Genomic DNA, 20,832 nt, shown 5'->3' with positions numbered 1-20,832 from the left:
ATCCTCCAGAGAGTCCTCCTGCTGGGACCCTGAACAGTGTGATGAAGTGGAGGGAATTTCCCAGCGACCCCGCTTGGGCGGCCTGGGACTGCGGTCCGTGTCAGAGACCTCACCCTGGGACCTGTGGGTTACCCCCGGGGCACATTGCTGTTCCAATTGAGGGGGACCAGGGGTCAAGGATTGGACAGTGCCCGGGGCCTAAATCACCGGTCTGGACTGCAAAGCTTCCAGTATTTTAGCAGACCATTTATCCATAGTCTCAGACAGTTTGTCAGCAAAGGCTGCAAACTCCGTCCCTGTCACCTGGACAGTGGTAGCAGGTGGATCCACCTGGGCCACCAGTCGCAGAGGCTCCGGCTGAGCAAGTGCCACAGGGGCCGAGCATTGCACACAATGAGGGTCAGTGGACCCTGCCGGTAGTACAGCTGTACATGAGGTACAGGTTGCAAAGTACGCCTGTGCTTTGGCACCCTTGCTTTTTGCAGATGACATGTTGTCTCCTCTGAGAACAACCAGGAGGGTATATAGCCAAAAATCAACAGAGCGACCGTACAGTGCAATGTATAGCCTATAAATATATATATATATATATATATATATATATACACACACTTCGGTACTCAGTGGGGCCAGCACCACAGGTGCTGCTTACCGACCGCTCAGGGCGGTTGTGTGGTCACCAGATTCCCTGCCTGGGTCTCCCTGTGTTGTCTCTCCTCTCCAGCGTCTGAATCGCTGACAGGAATGGCTGCCGGCGTTCTGTGGGGAGGAGGAGACCGTGGGCGTGCCCAAGAAAAGTGCAGGAATCCAGTGCCCCAGTGTACTGAGTGAGGAGGGAGGAGGATACTAATGTATGCTCCAGCCCTCCGCTGACGATCCGTGCAGCGTCCCGCCCCTCCCCTGACTGGCAGGCCTGTGGGCGGGAATCTGCGACACTAGGCCGCAGAAGCCGGGGACTAAAGTTATAAGCGCGGCCGGCAATAAGCGCGGCCGCGCGGTAGTCCCCCGGCGCACTAACACCTCCAGCAGTGCTGGAAAGTGTCTGGCACTAACGCTCCATGTCCGGCGCACTAACACACCCAGCAGTGCTGTAATGTGTATGGGACAAGCGCTCCATGCGCGGTCCCCACGGGGACACAGAGTACCTCATAGTAGCAGGGCCTTGTCCCTGACGATACCCAGCTCCTATCCTGCAGATTCCCAGGGGCTGCGGAGGGAGCACGGTCCCAGTGCCTGGAGACCGTGCGGGTCCCACTTCACCCAGAGTCCATTAAGGGATGGGGAAGGAAAACAGCATGTGGCTCCTGCCTGTGTACCCGCAATGGGCACCTCAACCTTAACAACACCGCCGACAAAGTGGGGTGAGAAGGGAGCATGCTGGGGGCCCTATTATGGGCCCTCTTTTCTTCCATCCGACCTAGTCAGCAGCTGCTGCTGACTAAGCTGTGGAGCTATGCGTGGATGTCAGCCTCCTTCGCACAAAGCATAAAAACTGAGGAGCCAGTGAGCACGGGGGGTGTATAGGCAGAAGGGGAGGGGCTTTACACTTTTAGTGTAGTGCTTTGTGTGGCCTCCGGAGGCATAGCTATACACCCAATTGTCTGGGTCTCCCAATGGAGCGCCGAAGAAAAAAAAGAGAAAAAAAACCGCAAAATCCGCAACAAAATCCGCACATATGAAAAAGTGCGGATTCCGGGGGAAAGCTGCAGATTTTGATGCAGAAAAATCCGCAGATATAGAGTGAAGTGCCACTCCCCACGTTGTGCCGAAGAAACGACCAACCAGGCTCTGCTACAGCTGCACATACTTCAACACAAGGTCAAGGCAGAGAACGCAATGGAAAACTATAAGGTTTGTCAAGCTTTTCTGACCTGACAGCAGTGCTGGCCATGTCTTTCCGCTCTAAAATGTGCAACAAACTGAGCAATTCATTTATTTGGATTTAAAAGGATTGTTATTAGTGAGGGGACCTCAATAGTGACACTATGCAAGAGGAGAACAAAAACTCCCCTGCAGCCACCACTAGGGGGAGCTCCCTGTATACAGAGATACATGATAAGATCCTGTCTGCAGCCACCACTAGGGGGAGCTCCCTGTATACAGAGATACATGATAAGATCCTGTCTGCAGCCATCACTAGGGGGAGCTCCCTGTATACAGAGATACATGATAAGATCCTGTCTGCAGCCACCACTAGGGGGAGCTCCCTGTATACAGAGATACATGATAAGAGCCTGTCTGCAGTCACCACTAGGGGGAGCTCCCTGTATACAGAGATACATGATAAGATCCTGTCTGCAGCCACCACTAGGGGGAGCTCCCTGTATACAGAGATACATAAGATCCTGTCTGCAGCCACCACTAGGGGGAGCTCCCTGTATACAGAGATACATGATAAGATCCTGTCTGCAGCCACCACTAGGGGGAGCTCCCTGTATACAGAGAAACATGATAAGATCCTGTCTGCAGTCACCACTAGGGGGAGCTCCCTTTATACAGAGTACATGATTAGAGCCTGTCTGCAGTCACCACTAGGGGGAGCTCCCTGTATACAGAGACACATGATAAGATCCTGTCTGCAGCCACCACTAGGGGGAGTTCCCTGTATACAGAGGTACATGATAAGATCCTGTCTGCAGTCACCACTAGAGGGAGCTCCCTGTATACAGAGGTACATGATAAGATCCTGTCTGCAGCCACCACTAGGGGGAGCTCCCTGTATACAGAGACACATGATAAGATCCTGTCTGCAGCCTCCACTAGGGGGAGCTCCCTGAATCTTATCACCCACCTCACTTGCTTCAAGGGTCCCCACTTGCTTGAAGATCAGATCGTAGATGCCATGGTGGACGTACATCTGCACAGAAAGAGAAAGTGGGTGATGATGGGCAGCGCTTCTCTACTGATGACCCAGGTCACGGATGAGACGTTACCTCCACTGCTTGCTTCATCAGATTCATCTGACTTTCTTGCTTTGCGATGGTTCTCTGCAACAGAACGGATTGGATCCTCAAAGTTACGCGCCACCAAATATTCACCCCCCTCCATTAAAATGCCCTGTGACGTCTCTTACCAGATGTGAATCCCGCAATAAATGCTGAAGACATTTTGTATATAGAGTGTTCACCGAGTCCTGTAAGAGGAAAAAAAAAATAAAATTAAAAAAAAAAAAACAAAACAAAAACAAAAACAAAAAAAAAAAAAAAAAAAAAAAAAAACACACGTGAGGAAGAAGCTTGCTGGATCAGAAAGACCCCCATATCTGTAGACAGACCAATCTAGGCCCCTGTGGAGTGGATTCTTGGCCACATGTTCTTTACTTATCTCTAGGTTTTGTCCCCCTGTAGACTAGGGAAAAACGACCAGTATATGATTTAGCCATAATAATCCGTCAGTGATCCGGGGAAGGGGGGCAAACACCTAAGATGCTGCGGCTGGTGTTGACCGCAACATGTAAGGGATTGAACGACCCGGAGCAGAGGTTTCTCTGATCCGGGAAGTTTTAGCTGTCAATCACCGGCTGCAGGGTCCTGGCTCCTGTGTGATCACAATGACAGTCACGTGACATTTTGGAGGTTACAAAGTAACCAAAACCTATAAAAACAACTTTGGGTATGTTCACATGCAGATTATTCAAATAAATGGATAGGGAAAAAAAAGACAGACCGAGAGCGAGACAGAGAGCGAGAGCGAGACAGAGAGCGAGAGCGAGACAGAGAGCGAGAGCGAGACAGAGAGCGAGAGCGAGACAGAGAGCGAGAGCGAGACAGAGAGCGAGAGCGAGAGCGAGAGCGAGAGCGAGAGCGAGAGCGAGAGCGAGACAGAGAGCGAGACAGAGAGCGAGACAGAGAGCGAGACAGAGACAGAGAGCGAGAGCGAGACAGAGAGCGAGAGCGAGACAGAGAGCGAGAGCGAGACAGAGAGCGAGAGCGAGACAGAGAGCGAGAGCGAGACAGAGAGCGAGAGCGAGACAGAGAGCGAGAGAGAGACAGAGAGCGAGAGAGAGACAGAAAGCGAGAGAGAGACAGAAAGCGAGAGCGAGACAGAGAGCGAGAGACAGAGAGCGAGAGAGAGACAGAGAGCGAGAGAGAGACAGAGAGCGAGAGAGAGACAGAGAGCGAGAGAGAGACAGAGAGCGAGAGCGAGACAGAGAGCGAGAGCGAGACAGAGAGCGAGAGCGAGACAGAGAGCGAGAGCGAGACAGAGAGCGAGAGCGAGACAGAGAGCGAGAGCGAGACAGAGAGCGAGAGCGAGACAGAGAGCGAGAGCGAGACAGAGAGCGAGAGCGAGACAGAGAGCGAGAGCGAGACAGAGAGCGAGAGCGAGACAGAGAGCGAGAGCGAGACAGAGAGCGAGAGAGAGACAGAGAGCGAGAGAGAGACAGAGAGCGAGAGCGAGAGCGAGAGCGAGAGCGAGAGCGAGAGCGAGAGCGAGAGCGAGACAGAGAGCGAGAGAGAGAGCGAGAGAGAGACAGAGAGCGAGAGAGAGACAGAAAGCGAGAGCGAGACAGAAAGCGAGAGCGAGACAGAAAGCGAGAGAGAGACAGAGAGCGAGAGCGAGAGCGAGAGCGAGAGCGAGAGCGGAGAGAGCGAGAGCGAGAGCGAGAGCGAGAGCGAGAGCGAGAGAGAGAGCGAGAGCGAGAGAGAGAGCGAGAGAGAGACAGAGAGCGAGAGAGAGACAGAGAGCGAGAGAGAGACAGAGAGCGAGAGAGAGACAGAGAGCGAGAGAGAGACAGAAAGCGAGAGAGAGACAGAAAGCGAGAGAGAGACAGAGAGCGAGAGAGAGACAGAGAGCGAGAGAGAGACAGAGAGCGAGAGAGAGACAGAGAGCGAGAGAGAGACAGAGAGCGAGAGAGAGACAGAGAGCGAGAGAGAGACAGAGAGCGAGAGAGAGACAGAGAGCGAGAGAGAGACAGAGCGAGAGCGAGACAGAGAGCGAGAGCGAGACAGAGAGCGAGAGCGAGACAGAGAGCGAGAGAGAGACAGAGAGCGAGAGCGAGACAGAGAGCGAGAGCGAGACAGAGAGCGAGAGAGAGACAGAGAGCGAGAGAGAGACAGAGAGCGAGAGCGAGACAGAGAGCGAGAGCGAGACAGAGAGCGAGAGCGAGAGCGAGACAGAGAGCGAGAGCGAGACAGAGAGCGAGAGCGAGACAGAGAGCGAGAGCGAGACAGAGAGCGAGAGCGAGACAGAGAGCGAGAGCGAGACAGAGAGCGAGAGAGAGAGAGAGCGAGAGAGAGACAGAGAGCGAGAGAGAGACAGAGAGCGAGAGAGAGACAGAAAGCGAGAGAGAGACAGAAAGCGAGAGAGAGACAGAGAGCGAGAGAGAGACAGAGAGCGAGAGAGAGACAGAAAGCGAGAGAGAGACAGAAAGCGAGAGAGAGACAGAGAGCGAGAGCGAGACAGAGAGCGAGAGCGAGACAGAGAGCGAGAGCGAGACAGAGAGCGAGAGAGAGAGAGAGCGAGAGAGAGACAGAGCGAGAGAGAGACAGAGAGCGAGAGAGAGACAGAAAGCGAGAGAGAGACAAAGCGAGAGAGAGACAGAGAGCGAGAGAGAGACAGAGAGCGAGAGAGAGACAGAGAGCGAGAGAGAGACAGAGAGCGAGAGAGAGACAGAGAGCGAGAGAGAGACAGAGAGCGAGAGAGAGACAGAGAGCGAGAGAGAGACAGAGAGCGAGAGAGAGACAGAGAGCGAGAGAGAGACAGAGAGCGAGAGCGAGACAGAGAGCGAGAGCGAGACAGAGAGCGAGAGCGAGACAGAGAGCGAGAGCGAGACAGAGAGCGAGAGAGAGACAGAGAGCGAGAGAGAGACAGAGAGCGAGAGCGAGACAGAGAGCGAGAGAGAGACAGAGAGCGAGAGAGAGACAGAGAGACACAGAAAAAAAAAAAAGAAGAAGAACTTCAGGATATGTTTACAAAAAGAAAAATTCTAATATTAACATGGTTCTTGAGAAAAAAAACACAAGTGGTTTTCCATATTTTTGTTACCTTTTGCCAAAGATTCCACTACAAAAAAACAAACACAAACTGAAATAACCACCACAGGGTGCACAAAAAAAAACAAAAAAAACAAACAAAACAAACATGGTTATAAAAAAATCCACAAGTGTTTATTTGTTTTTGATGCTTTTTATGCTGAAGATTCCGCTAAATAAATATTTAAGAAAAATAATCTCAGGGCACGCTCACAAAAAGGAAAAATACTAAGCCCATGAGAGCGCATAGAGTATTTGATTGCATAAATTCCTGCATCTCTTGAAAATTTATTGGAGCTGGTTTTTTTTGCTTTCAATGGAGAAAAACGCAGAAAGAATTACCATGCAGAAGATTAATTTTCTGCACTGAATCTGCAAGGAAACCAAAAAAAAACAAACAAAAAAAAAAAAACGAATAACAACAACATGTGCAGGAGATTTCAGGATTCTCATTAATTGCTGGCATAAAGATTTGTATATAGTCATATTACAAAAACTGCACCAAAAAAGCAAAAACAAAAGAGAAAAAAAAAAAAAAGCGCACTGTGTGCACACAACCTAATACGATCCATGTGTATTTTCGTTTTGATGCTATTTTTTGTTACCTTTTGCTGAAGATTCCACTAAGTGACTTTCCCCCTCCCCCCCAGGGTGCTTATGAAACCTCAGTAATCAAATAAAAAAAAAAAAAAAAAAAAAAAAAAGGATAACAGCACTATAAGCAGTTTTTTAGGTGGATTTTAGAGCATAACCTAGTCATGCAAAAAAACAAAAAAAAAACAAAAAAACAAAACTAAAAACTGCTGTGTGACCGACCCTAAAAAAAGAGATTGCAGCGCCCCCCCCCCCCCCAGAGAGAAAGAGATTGCAGCGCCCCCCCCCCCAGAGAGAAAGAGATTGCAGCGCCCCCCCCCCCCCCCCCAGAGAGAAAGGGCTTGGCGCGCCCCCGACAAGAAGCATTGTTGTGCTGCGGTCAGCGGGTGCGGGACTGGTTGCTGACCATATGGGGGGGGGTGCACTCACTATGTAATGTCGGAGGCTCTTCCTCTCGTGCACCTTGAAGGCGCTGCGGAAGGAGGCGACGCTCTTGTCAAACTTCTCGGCGTGCTTCCCGAGGAATTCCTTCACGTCGTCAATGTTCTTTAAAGTGCAAGTGGCGGACGGGGCGGACACTTCTTCTACAATACACAAGCGGGACATGAGAGGGGGGCACACAATAATCGGAGGGGTCTCGGGGCCGCCCTCGTACCTGGGTTCTCGTCTTTCTCTATAGGTCGGGAGATGCACAAGATGCTGAAACTTTCTTCTTTTTCGTTGTAGAACGTCTCCTCGAAGAGAACGGAGACAGAGAGCGAATATCCGAAACCGGCCCCGAGCTTCACCAGATTCCCCTGGATGAAAACCTCCTGAAACCACGAAGAAAGGACAATGTGTTCCGCTCCACCATGCTTTACACGGCAGCTCTGCTTCTTTGCCAAATCATGTCATTATGGCATTGATTAGTTTTGTGACATAAGCTTTATACATTACGTATTCTTACCCGTCCATTTTCGGTCAGAAACCCCCCGTCATTAGGTTTGAGGACGTAGGACTCGAGGTGACAGGTGGAGAACAAGCTGCTGGTGAGGCTACCCTTACACGGGACCAGAACCTTCAAAAGGACGAGACAAAAAGGATTAAAAATATCAAGAGTGCCGGTATAACAAGGGGATAGAGGAAGAAGAGGAGTGCCGGTATAACATGGGTATAGAGGAAGAAGAGGAGCGCCGGTATAACACGGGTATAGAGGAAGAAGAGGAGCGCCGGTATAACACGGATATAGAGGAAGAAGAGGAGCGCCGGTATAACACGGATATAGAGGAAGAAGAGGAGGAGAGGAGCACCGGTATAACACGGGGATAGAGGAGGAGAGGAGCGACGGTATAACATGGGTATAGAGGAAGAAGAGGAGCGCCGGTATAACACGGGGATAGAGGAGGAGAGGAGCGCCGGTATAACATGGGTATAAAAGAAGAAGAGGGGCGCCGGTATAACACGGGGATAGAGGAGGAGAGGAGCGCCGGTATAACATGGGTATAGAGGAAGAAGAATGGCGCCGGTATAACACGGATATAGAGGAAGAAGAGGAGGAGAGGAGCACCGGTATAACACGGGGATAGAGGAAGAAGAGGAGAGGAGCGCCGGTATAACACGGGGATAGGAGGAAGAAGAGGAGGAGAGGAGCGCTGGTATAACACGGGGATAGGAGGAAGAAGAGGAGGAGAGGAGCGCTGGTATAACAAGGGTATAGAGGAAGAAGAGGAGAGGAGCGCCGGTATAACACGGGTATAGGAGGAAGAAGAGGAGGAGAGGAGCGCTGGTATAACATGAGTATAGAGGAAGAAGGGGAGGAGAGGAGCACTGGTATAACACGGGGATAGAGGAAGAAGAGGAGGAGAGGAGTGCTGGTATAACATGAGTATAGAGGAAGAAGGGGAGGAGAGGAGCACTGGTATAAACACGGGGATAGAGGAAGAAGAGGAGGAGAGTAGAGGAGCGCTGGAATAACACGCGTATGGAGGAAGAAGGAGGAGGAGGAGATGAGCGCTGGTGTAACATGGGTATAGAGGAAGAAGGGGAGGAGAGGAGTGCCGGTATAACACTGGTATGGAGGAAGAAGGGGAGGAGAGGAGTGCCGGTATAACACGGGTATGGAGGAAGAAGGGGAGGAGAGGAGCGCCGGTATAACACGGGGATAGAGGAAGAAGAGGAGGAGAGTAGAGGAGCGCTGGAATAACACGCGTATGGAGGAAGAAGGAGGAGGAGATGAGCGCTGGTGTAACATGGGTATGGAGGAAGAAGGGGAGGAGAGGAGTGCTGGTATAACATGAGTATAGAGGAAGAAAGGGAGGAGAGGAGCACTGGTATAAACACGGGATAGAGGAAGAAGAGGAGGAGAGTAGAGGAGCGCTGGAATAACACGCGTATGGAGGAAGAAGGAGGAGGAGGAGATGAGCGCTGGTGTAACATGGGTATAGAGGAAGAAGGGGAGGAGAGGAGTGCCGGTATAACACGGGTATGGAGGAAGAAGGGGAGGAGAGGAGTGCCGGTATAACACGGGTATGGAGGAAGAAGAGGAGGAGGTGAGGAGTGCCGGTATAACACGGGTATGGAGGAAGAAGAGGAGGAGGTGAGGAGTGCCGGTATAACATGGGGATAGAGGAAGAAGGAGGAAAGGAGCGCCGGCATAACAAGGGTATAGAGGAAGAAGAGGAGGAGGAGGAGAGGAGCGCCGGTATAACACGGGGATAGAGGAAGAAGAGGAGGAGAGGAGCGCCAGTATAACACGAGGATAGAGGAAGAAGTGGAGGACAGGAGAGCTGGTATAACACGGGGATAGAGGAAGAAGAGGAGCACCGGTCTAACATGGGTATAGAGGATGAAAAGGAGGAGAGGAGCGCCGGTATAACATGGGTGTAGAGGAAAAAGAGGAGGAGAGGAGCGCCGGTATAACATGGGTGTAGAGGAAAAAGAGGAGGAGAGGAGCGCCGGTATAACACGGGGATAGAGGAAGAAGAGGAGGAGAGTAGAGGAGCGCTGGAATAACACGCGTATGGAGGAAGAAGGAGGAGGAGGAGATGAGCGCTGGTGTAACATGGGTATGGAGGAAGAAGGGGAGGAGAGGAGTGCCGGTATAACACGGGTATAGAGGAAGAAGGGGAGGAGAGGAGTGCCAGTATAACATGGGTATAGAGGAAGAAGGGGAGGAGAGGAGTGCCGGTATAACACGGGTATGGAGGAAGAAGGGGAGGAGGTGAGGAGTGCCGGTATAACATGGGGATAGAGGAAGAAGGAGGAAAGGAGCGCCGGCATAACAAGGGTATAGAGGAAGAAGAAGAGGAGGAGGAGGAGGAGGAGGAGGAGGAGAGGAGCGCCGGTATAACACGGGGATAGAGGAAGAAGGGGAGGAGAGGAGCACCGGTATAACACGAGGATAGAGGAAGAACAGGAGAGGAGCGCCGGTATAACACGAGGATAGAGGAAGAACAGGAGAGGAGCGCCGGTATAACACGAGGATAGAGGAAGAAGTGGAGGACAGGAGAGCTGGTATAACACGGGTATGGAGGAAGAAGGGGAGGAGAGGAGTGCCAGTATAACATGGGTATAGAGGAAGAAGGGGAGGAGAGGAGTGCCGGTATAACACGGGTATGGAGGAAGAAGGGGAGGAGGTGAGGAGTGCCGGTATAACATGGGGATAGAGGAAGAAGGAGGAAAGGAGCGCCGGCATAACAAGGGTATAGAGGAAGAAGAGGAGGAGGAGGAGGAGGAGGAGGAGGAGGAGGAGGAGGAGGAGGAGGAGGAGAGGGGCGCCGGTATAACACGGGGATAGAGGAAGAAGAGGAGCACCGGTCTAACACGGGGATAGAGGAAGAAGAGGAGGAGAGGAGCGCCGGTATAACACGGGGATAGAGGAAGAAGTGGAGGACAGGAGAGCTGGTATAACACGGGGATAGAGGAAGAAGAGGAGCACCGGTCTAACACGGGTATAGAGGATGAAAAGGAGGAGAGGAGCGCCGGTATAACATGGGTGTAGAGGAAAAAGAGGAGGAGAGGAGCGCCGGTATAACATGGGTGTAGAGGAAAAAGAGGAGGAGAGGAGCGCCGGTATAACACGGGGAGAAGGATCTCAGGGTATAACATAGAATATATTTGGTGACTGCTTCATACACTGTCCTGCCCTAATTAACGCCTTTAGGTATCAGATTTCCTCCTAATTTTTTGCGCTGTGATGGGGCGCCGACAAATTATATCTACACGAGGGAGACGGGCGAAGGTTCACGAGTTCTCCTCTGCTACAGATAATTACTCGCTGGATTTAGGAATTCTCCACGGTTATCAAGAGGGGGGTGAAGACGCTCCTCATCATCCTCCAGAGACACTGTCTGCACAGAGAACACAGGAGGCTACACAGCACAGGGGTCACAGGACCGACCATGAGACCGCGCCGGCACGGCCCACCCAACACATGGGGGCAAGCAAAGAAGGAGCAAACCTCAGGGATAAATCACCCAGAGATACATGTGATACTTGCTCTCATAGCAAATACTAACAATTTCACACATAACTGTTCACATAAAACCATTTAATTCCACATGAAAGCAACAAAATAAACATTACTGGACTGATCCTGATACTCCAGAGCTGCACTCACTATTCTGCTGGTGCAGTCACTGTGTACATTACATTACTGATCCTGAGTTACCTCCTGTATTATACTCCAGAGCTGCACTCACTATTCTGCTGGTGCAGTCACTGTGTACATACATTACATTACTGATCCTGAGTTACCTCCTGTATTATACTCCAGAGCTGCACTCACTATTCTGCTGGTGCAGTCACTGTGTACATACATTACATTACTGATCCTGAGTTACCTCCTGTATTATACTCCAGAGCTGCACTCACTATTCTGCTGGTGCAGTCACTGTGTACATACATTACATTACTGATCCTGAGTTTGAGTTTCTTGCTCGTCATCTAGATCTCGATTCTTAGAAATGTTCTCTAGACCTTTCTTCCTCTAATTGAAGAAATATTATTACAACCAGGAGGTAATTGCTCGCAGTCACGCGGCTCCTCCAGCTGTGCAGCCAAATGAGGCGCGGGGGGCACTTCATTAATTCAAAAAGGGCACAAGTAATAGAAGTACAATGCAGCCAATTAATATTGTAGGAAAATGACAAAACTACGGTAATTATAAAAAGGTTAGAGGACAAGCCAGTGATATTAACAAATATAACTACTATAATACTGCCCCTATGTACAAGAATATAACTACTATAATACTGCTCCTATGTACAAGAATATAACAACTACTATAAATACTGCCCCCTATGTACAAGAATATAACTACTATAATACTGCCCCTATGTACAAGAATATAACTACTATAATACTGCTCCTATGTACAAGAATATAACTACTATAATACTGCTCCTATGTACAAGAATATAACTACTATAATACTGTCCCCCTATGTACAAGAATATAACTACTATAATACTGTCCCCCTATGTACAAGAATATAACTACTATAATACTGTCCCCCTATGTACTAGAATATAACAACTACTATAATACTGTCCCCCTATGTACAAGAATATAACAACTACTATAATACTGTCCCCCTATGTACAAGAATATAACAACTACTATAATACTGCCCCTATGTACAAGAATATAACTACTATAATACTGCTCCTATGTACAAGAATATAACTACTATAATACTGCTCCTATGTACAAGAATATAACTACTATAATACTGTCCCCCTATGTACAAGAATATAACTACTATAATACTGCCCCCTATGTACAAGAATATAACTACTATAATACTGTCCCCCTATGTACTAGAATATAACTACTATAATACTGCCCCTATGTACAAGAATATAACAACTACTATAATACTGCCCCCTATGTACAAGAATATAACTACTATAAGGCCTAAGCCACACGGCGAGAAAATCGGTGCGAGTGGAGTGCGATAAAACATCGCATTCCCCTCGGACCAATTCTAGCCTGTGTGACAGCACACATGAGCGATTATTTTCTCAGCCCTAATCGGACCGAGAAAACAATCGCAGCATGCTGCGATTGTAATCCGAGACTCTTTCTCTCGCACCCATTCAAGTGAATGGGGCGAGAGAAAAATCGCACTGCACTCGCGGTACACCGGTGTACTGCCAGTGCAATGCGAGAATGTCTATAGCCGGCTACACAGGCGAGAGGGAGAGAAATCCCTCCCTCCCCTCCTGAGTGCCGGCCCGCCCCCTGCAGCTGAGGTCTGCTCGCACGAACGGACCTCAGTTGCAAGGACACAAGCATGAGACTCGGCTCTGCTGTACTGCCAGCACGAGCCGAGTCTCATGCAAGGGGATCGCAGTAGTGCCCGTGTGGCCCCAGCCTAATACTGCCCCTATGTACAAGAATATAACTACTATAATACTGCCCCTATGTACAAGAATATAACTACTATAATACTGCCCCTATGTACAAGAATATAACTACTATACTACTGCCTCTATGTACTAGAATATAACTACTATAATACTGCCCCCTATGTACAAGAATATAACTACTATAATACTGCCCCCTATGTACAAGAATATAACTACTATAATACTGCCCCCTATGTACAAGAATATAACTACTATAATACTGCCCCTATGTACAAGAATATAACTACTATAATACTGCCCCTATGTACAAGAATATAACTACTATAATACTGCCCCAAATGTACAAGAATATAACTACTATAATACTGCTCCCTATGTACAAGAATATAACTACTATAATACTGCCACTATGTACTAGAATATAACTACTATAATACTGCCCCCCATGTACAAGAATATAACTACTATAATACTGCCCCAAATGTACAAGAATATAACTACTATAATACTGTCCCCTATGTACAGGAATATAACTACTATAATACTGCCACTATGTACTAGAATATAACTACAATACTGCCACTATGTACTAAAATATAACTACTATAATACTGCCCCTATGTACAAGAATATAACTACTATAATACTGCCACTATGTACTAGAATATAACTACAATACTGCCACTATGTACTAGAATATAACTACTATAATACTGCCCCTATGTACAAGAATATAACTACTATAATACTGCCCCTATGTACAAGAATATAACTACTATAATACTGCCACTATCTACTAGAATATAACTACTATAATACTGCCCCAAATGTACAAGAATATAACTACTATAATACTGCCCCTATGTACAAGAATATAACTACTATAATATTGCCCCTATGTACAAGAATATAACTACTATAATACTGCCCCTATGTACAAGAATATAACTACTATAATACTGCCCCTATGTACAAGAATATAACTGCTATAATACTGCCGCTATGTACAAGAATATAACTACTATAATACTGCCCCCAAGCTGTGAGGTTGTGTTGAGCAGTTCTCCTGATGTCTGGAGCAAGCCCAGGGCGGGGCCCCCCTGGGCGGGGAAGCTCCCCAGGCAAGGCCCAGGCTTCCCGGCCTACACTGGGACACGGCTCCCAGGCCTCTTCCATTGGGAATACCACCCCCAGAGTCGCTGTGAGACCAGTGACAGTTGCACAAAGCTCCAGCAAGAAAGGAGAAAGTAAGGAATCCATGTGTCCTGTTTTGGGAGGAAAACCGACTCCAAGTGCAGTAATGAAGCCAGAAGTGAGTGAAGAAAAGAAACAAAGTGTGCAGTGTTGTGATTCCTCCAGAGAAGCCCCGGTCAGTGCACAGCTCCAGCCGCAGCTCAGCCTCCATCACCATCAGCTGTGCAGCTCAGCTCTCCGGCCCGCAGACAGAGGACATCTTTGGAGAAGCAGACCCTGCAAGAGAATCTCCAGCAGCAGCATGTGGTGTCCGGCATGGCGAGCTCAGGCCGCACCAGGTCGCAGTCAAGTGCCAGCGGTAGGCAAGTCACAGTGCCTGGGTCCAGCAAGACCACCATGCAGACATCTGTGGTGGAGGCCTCTGACAAGCCTGTATTCAAGGTCCCTGCACCTGTGGCCAAGCCTGAAGCTGTGGAGACGGGGCGCGCGCCCGAGCTGCAGCTGGCGGAGGAGATACCTGGACTGGTAAGGAAGATGGGTGAGTTGCAGACACATAAACAAATGCTGCAAAGTGAAATAGACTTTATTTACCACCTGAAGAGCGGTGACCCTGATAACAATGCCACGTATGACATGAGGCTGAATGCGCTGGGTGTGGAGCTGGCCGGGGGGGGGGGGTACAAGACATGGACTGTTGTCTGGAGGCGATGGGGCCCCTGAAGGAGACCTACGTGAATCGACTGTGCTGTGGAGACCAGGACCCCCCACATAAAGTCAGAGACTGTTCAGGACGAGACCCCCCAGCAGCAGGCACGGCCGGTGGTACAGGCTGCACGCTTCTGCTTCCAGGAGGGAGCACCACTGCAGCAGCAGGGACAGCCTGTAGAGTCTGAACAGGAGCATATGCCTCAGACTCTAGCAGAGGCACCACAAGTCTCAGCATGCTCCTCTCAGGAGCAGGACAGTATGTGTGAGACTGATTGTACTGATGAGGCCGGTGCACAGCCTGGGCATAGTGACGCTGTGCCTGTGGGGTCGGGGGCTGGAGGGGATTCACAATCTGTGATGGACGTTGTACTGTCTGATAATGATGTTGCTCAGGATAATGTACATGACATATGTGACTATCCCCCTTTACCATCTAGTCCACAAGGTGTGACAGCCCCCCCTGCTGCAGATCCTCTCCCTGTCAGTCAGCCCAGTGTGACCCAGCAGGTGCCCCCCAGGAACGCCTGGAGCCGTGGCACCCCATCCTTCACCTCTAGTGCCAGATATACCGGCCAGACATTTAAACGTATAAATGTTGTGCGTTTTAAGTACATGGGTGCCAAGGAGGATCTGCCGCAGCGCAGGTATGTGGTGAGGGAGCTGCTGTGCCGCCAGATGGGGTTTGTGGTGCATGAGATCCTGGCGGTCTCTAATCTGTAGGACAGGCAGGGCTATGAGGTCAGTTTTAAGCTCGTTGGTGATCTGGACAGATTCTGGGCCAATTACCCCAAGTTCAGGGACACCGAGGGCTGGAATAAGTTCTTGTTGGTTCCCATTTCCAGGCCAGATACTGTTACAGTAAATGTCACCTTCTGGAATGAGGCCGTTCCCCCACAGGACATCGAGGTGTGGCTCCGGAGACATTGTGACCTCGTCTCTGATCTCACCAAGGTCAGGGATGAAGATGGTATCTGGACTATGGGGTGGAAGGTCCAGGTGAAGCTGAGGCAATATAGCAACATCACTGCCCACCTGCCCAACTCCTTCATTGGGAGGGAGAAGGGGAGCTGTTACTACCCCGGGCAGCCCAGAAAATGCTTCAAATGTTGTGGAAAGGGTCATCTGGCCAATGCCTGTACTGTGGTCAAGTGCAGCCTGTGTGGGGAAATTGGCCATGTCGCTGCAGATTGCCGGGACGTCCGGTGCAACCTCTGTGGTAAGATGGGCCACCCTCACAGGGACTGTCCAGACGCCTGGCACAACATCTGCAGAGAGTTACCGGATGAGGATGTGATGGCAGGGGCTGAGGCTCAGGAGGTAGTTGAGCTGGTGGCAGAGGCTCAGGAGGAGGATGTAATGTCAGGAGGGATATCGACCAACTCAGATGCCCACCAGGAGTCCGCCTATGTGACACCGAAGCAGCAGGGTACAAAGAGGAACATGGAGGTTGTCCCTCAGGTCCAGCAGCCTCAGGTAGGCCCCTCTTCTGCATCACTATTTGTATCTGAGGACTGGAGCGTTAAGCACAGTAAGAGGAAGAAAAAAAATGCGTCCTCTCGTAAACCTGAGGCAGAATATGACTCTGGTCAGGGTGCTAGAAAGAAGGTCCAGGGTTCTGATGAAGTGATGGTCGTGTCTGATAGGTATGGGGTGTTATCAGAGTCTAATGATGAGGACTATGACAACGAGTTGAGGAAAATTGATGCTGAATGTGACAGGGATGTAGAGGACCATCCCCCGCCGAAAAGGAAGCCCATTTCTGTAGACCCTCAGGTAGAGACTGACAATGGACACCAGTGGTGGACAGAACATCTTTGATTCATGATGATGGCTGTTACTCTGCTCCTTTTATACTGTGTTGTAATGGCCGGGTTCTCATTAACAATAACCTCGAGTAATGTGAATAGTATTAAGGTGAGGAGGACGAGACATACGGTATATGAACATCTCCGATACCTGGGCACTGATGTCATCTTCCTGCAGGAGACGCGACTGACATCTCTGGGGCTTATGAGGGAGGCTGAGAGGGAATGGCGGTCCGGTCCATCATTCTGGTCACTGGCTGTGGAGCCTTACGCTGGGGTCGCTGTCCTGTTTAGCACCAATGACGTGACTGTACATAGGATGACGGAGGTGGTCATGGGGAGAAGTCTGGTTCTGGAAGTCACTATCCATGGTAGGCGACTCAGGCTTATTAACATCTATGGGCCACAGACGGTGACTGACAGGATCCAGCTTTATAATGACGTCAAGCCTTACCTCTTCACTTCTCTTCCAGTGGTGATGGCAGGGGACTTTAATGCGATACTGTCATCAGGTGACAGTTCCTCAGGCAGGACAGTGACCAGGGATGGTAAGGTCCTACAGAACATCATAACACAGGCAGGGCTGACTGACGCTTTCACACAGGGAGGTCGGCAGCCTAAGTTCACATATTCTTGTTCCAACAGAAGCAGTAGGATAGATTTTGTGTTTGTGAGTCCTACTGAGGCTGTCGGCGCCCTGAGTGAGAAGGTCGTCCCTTACTCTGATCACCTCGCTTTGTGCTTGTGCCTAGGGGTCTCTACCCGTCCGGACATTGGTAGAGGGTTGTGGAGGCTTAATTCCAGTCTCCTGGATGATGGTTATGTCCAGAGTCGTGTCCACTCCCTTATGGAGCTTCATCTAGACAGGGCAGACTTCTATGACAACATGACCGACTGGTGGGAGGACGCCAAGGAGGATATCAGATTGCAGAGACTGTCAGTTAATAAAGGGAGGAATAAGTACAGCCAGTACCTAATGCCTGCTTTACACGCTTCAATAGATCTTTCAATCCGTCGTCGGTGTCAAGTTGTAAGTGACGCACATCCGGCATCGTTCGTGACGTATTTGCGTGTGACACCTACGTGCGATCAAGATTGAACGCAAATACGGTGATCGCATACACGTCGTTTATTCCTCATACATTGGACGTTTTGTTGTATGAACCTAGTCAATTGTAACGTGTGACATCCCTCATACGATTTTGATGTCTGAGGCTATGTGCGCAGGTGTGCGCTCTGCACCGCAGCTTAAAAAAGGTCCGCTTCAGAGCGCAGCTGAAAAGCTGCGTTCTGAAGCGCCTCACAATGTCTGTCATTCACTAATCTCTGTCAGTCGGTCACTATCTCTGTCCCTCTCTCTCTCTCCTTGTCAGTCTATCCCTCTTACCACCTCTCTCATATACTCACCGATCTCCGATCCCCGGCCCGGCGCTGCACGGCGTTCACACTGCTCCGGCGGCTTTTACTGTTTTGAAACAATCTTGTATTCCCTGCCCACCGGCGCCTATGATTGGTTACAGTAACACACACCCCCACGCTGAGTGACAGGTGTCACACTGCACCCAATCACAGCAGCCGGTGGGCGTGTCTATACTGTGTAGTGAAATAAATAATTAAAAAAAAACGGCATGCGGTCCCCCCCAATTTTAAAACCAGCCAGATAAAGCCATACGGCTGAAGGCTGGTATTCTCAGGATGGGGAGCTCCACGTTATGGGGAGCCACCCAGCCTAACAATATCAGCCAGCAGCCGCCCAGAATTGCCGCATACATTAGATGCAACAGTTCTGGGACTGTACCCAGCTCTTCCCGATTTGCCCTGGTGCGTTAGAAAATCGGGGTAATAAGGAGTTATTGGCAGCCCATAGCTGCCACTAAATCCTAGATTAATCATGTTAAGCGTCTATGAGACACCCTCCATGATTAATCTGTAAATTACAGTAAATAAGCACACACACCCGAAAAATCCTTTATTAGAAATAAAAAACACAAACATATACCCTGGTTAACCACTTTAATCAGCCCCAAAAAGCCCTCTATGTCCGGCGTACTCCAGGATGGTCCAGCGTCGCATCCAGCGCTGCTGCATGGAGGTGACCGGAGCTGCAGAATACACAGCCGCTCCGGTCACCTCCACACAGCAACTGAAGACAGCCGCGCGATCAGCTGATCTGTCACTGAGGTTACCCGCTGTCACTGGATCCAGCGGTGGATGCAGCGGTGGCCGCGGGTAACCTCAGTGACAGCTCAGCTGATCGCGCTACTCACCTCAGTTGCTGCGTGGAGGTGAGAGGAGCGGCGGTGAGTAGCGCGATCAGCTGAGCTGTCACTGAGGTTACCCGCGGCCACCGCTGCATCCACCGCTGGATCCAGTGACAGCGGGTAACCTCAGTGACAGCTCAGCTGATCGCGCGGCTGTCTTCATTTGCTGTGTGGAGGTGACAGGAGCGGCTGTGTCTGCTGCAGCTCCGGTCACCTCCATGCAGCAGCGCTGAATGCGACGCTGGACCATCCTGGAGTACGCCGGACAAGGAGGGATTTTTGGGGCTGATTAAAGTGGTGAACCAGGGAATGTGTTTGTGTTTTTTATTTATAATAAAGGATTTTTTCGGGTGTGTGTGTGCTTATTTACTGTAATTTACAGATTAATCATGGAAGGTGTCTCAGACGCCTGACATGATTAATCTAGGATTTAGTGGCAGCTATCGGCTCTAAATAACTCCTTATTACCCCGATTTGCCAACGCACCAGGGCAAATCGGGAAGAGCCGGGTACAGTCCCAGAACTGTCGCATCTAATGTATGTGGCAATTCTGGGCGGCTGCTGGCTGATATTGTTAGGCTGGGGGGCTCCCCATAACGTGGAGCTCCCCATCCTGAGAATAGCAGCCTTCAGCCGTATGGCTTTATCTGGCTGGTTTTAAAATTGGGGGGAACCGCACGCCGTTTTTTTTAATTATTTAATTATTTATTTCACTGCACAGTATAGACACGCCCACCGGCTGCTGTGATTGGATGCAGTGTGACACCTGTCACTCAGCGTGGGGGCGTGTCTCACTGTAACCAATCATAGGCGCCGGTGGGCGGGGAAAGCAGGGAATACGAGATTGTTTAATGGGCGGCCGGCTTTTTCAAAACAGTAAAAGCCGCCGGAACAGTGTGAACGCCGTGCAGCGCCGGGGATCGAGGAACGGTGAGTATGAGAGAGGGCTGCTCAATTCACTTACCCAGGAGTTTAGCGGTCACCGGTGACCGCTAATCAGGACGTGACACAGAGAGCCGCAGCATGACAAAAGTCGGGTGAGGTTCACCCGAGTTCATTCTGACAGTGCGGCTCTGTCTGTGTCTGCTGTCATCTGCCATTCAGCTCTGCTACATGGCTGTCTGTGGCTGCTGTCAGCGGCCATGTAGCAGAGCTGAATGGCAGATGACATAGTAAAAACGCATCCCTACACATTACACACGCTTGGCAAGTCAATAAATTAAAAAAAAAAAAAAAGGTGCCCAATGCATACGTCACGGAACACATGATCTAAAGGATCGCACACAAAATTGATCAATTTAACATAGACTACTAACGCACGTGTGACAGCAAATGAACGACCTACGTGCAATCTCATTCAATCGCATATGCGACCTGGGCGTGTCACATCGCATACGAGATCGCACACCTAATTGTAAGGTGTAAAGCTGGCTGGCCCTCTCCACCCATAGCAGTTTTTAATTGCAATGAGATGACACACAGTTAGGGTCACAGAGCTAGGGACCCCAATATAGAGATATGCCTTGACGAGGCCTTGGGGCTCAGTTACATTGATCAATGCGATTGCTAAATATCTCCTTTTTCCTAATATTCATGGCAGGTATGCAATTCATTATTCACATGTTCAAATTAGCAAGTAGCATTTTTCATTGTATATTCCAATATTTGTCCATATGCTTGAGGCATTATACTATTATCTAAGTTTGATGTGCAGCCTTATCCGTATATAGTATGTATTTTTTGGCTTGCACTCATAATATATATATTAGTGCTCACTTCAGTTATCCTATTCAGTTATATGTAGTTTTTTTCTGAATGAGAACACAGCTCCGCCCCTTTCGGCCATGTTTTTTCCATCTCCTATATAAGAAAGTCCTTAGTTACCCCTCTCCACCCATAGCAGTTTTTAATTGCAATGAGATGACACAGTTAGGGTCACAGAGCTAGG

The 20,832-nt window shown here is 49.6% G+C and overlaps 1 protein-coding gene across 3 annotated transcripts in view; it reads right to left on the bottom strand.

The window, feature by feature from the left end:
* The window catches only part of ANKRD27 (ankyrin repeat domain 27), a 75,625-nt gene that overhangs the window by 38,990 nt on the left and 15,803 nt on the right, over positions 1-20,832 (bottom strand). For 2 of the 3 annotated variants that reach the window (XM_075326125.1, XM_075326126.1), the window contains exons 3-8: positions 7,513-7,623; positions 7,222-7,378; positions 6,996-7,150; positions 3,074-3,133; positions 2,934-2,987; positions 2,792-2,857 (exon numbers count right to left, since the gene is read on the bottom strand). In XM_075326125.1, the coding sequence (XP_075182240.1) occupies positions 2,792-2,857; positions 2,934-2,987; positions 3,074-3,133; positions 6,996-7,150; positions 7,222-7,378; positions 7,513-7,623 (603 nt within the window). The remainder of the gene's footprint in view (positions 1-2,791; positions 2,858-2,933; positions 2,988-3,073; positions 3,134-6,995; positions 7,151-7,221; positions 7,379-7,512; positions 7,624-20,832) is intronic. The other variant, XM_075326127.1, reaches the window with a different exon arrangement.

The sequence above is a fragment of the Anomaloglossus baeobatrachus genome, chromosome 10 (assembly GCF_048569485.1).
Source record: "Anomaloglossus baeobatrachus isolate aAnoBae1 chromosome 10, aAnoBae1.hap1, whole genome shotgun sequence".
NCBI lineage: Eukaryota > Metazoa > Chordata > Amphibia > Anura > Aromobatidae > Anomaloglossus > Anomaloglossus baeobatrachus.
This window is presented reverse-complemented; position numbering and strand designations above follow the sequence as displayed.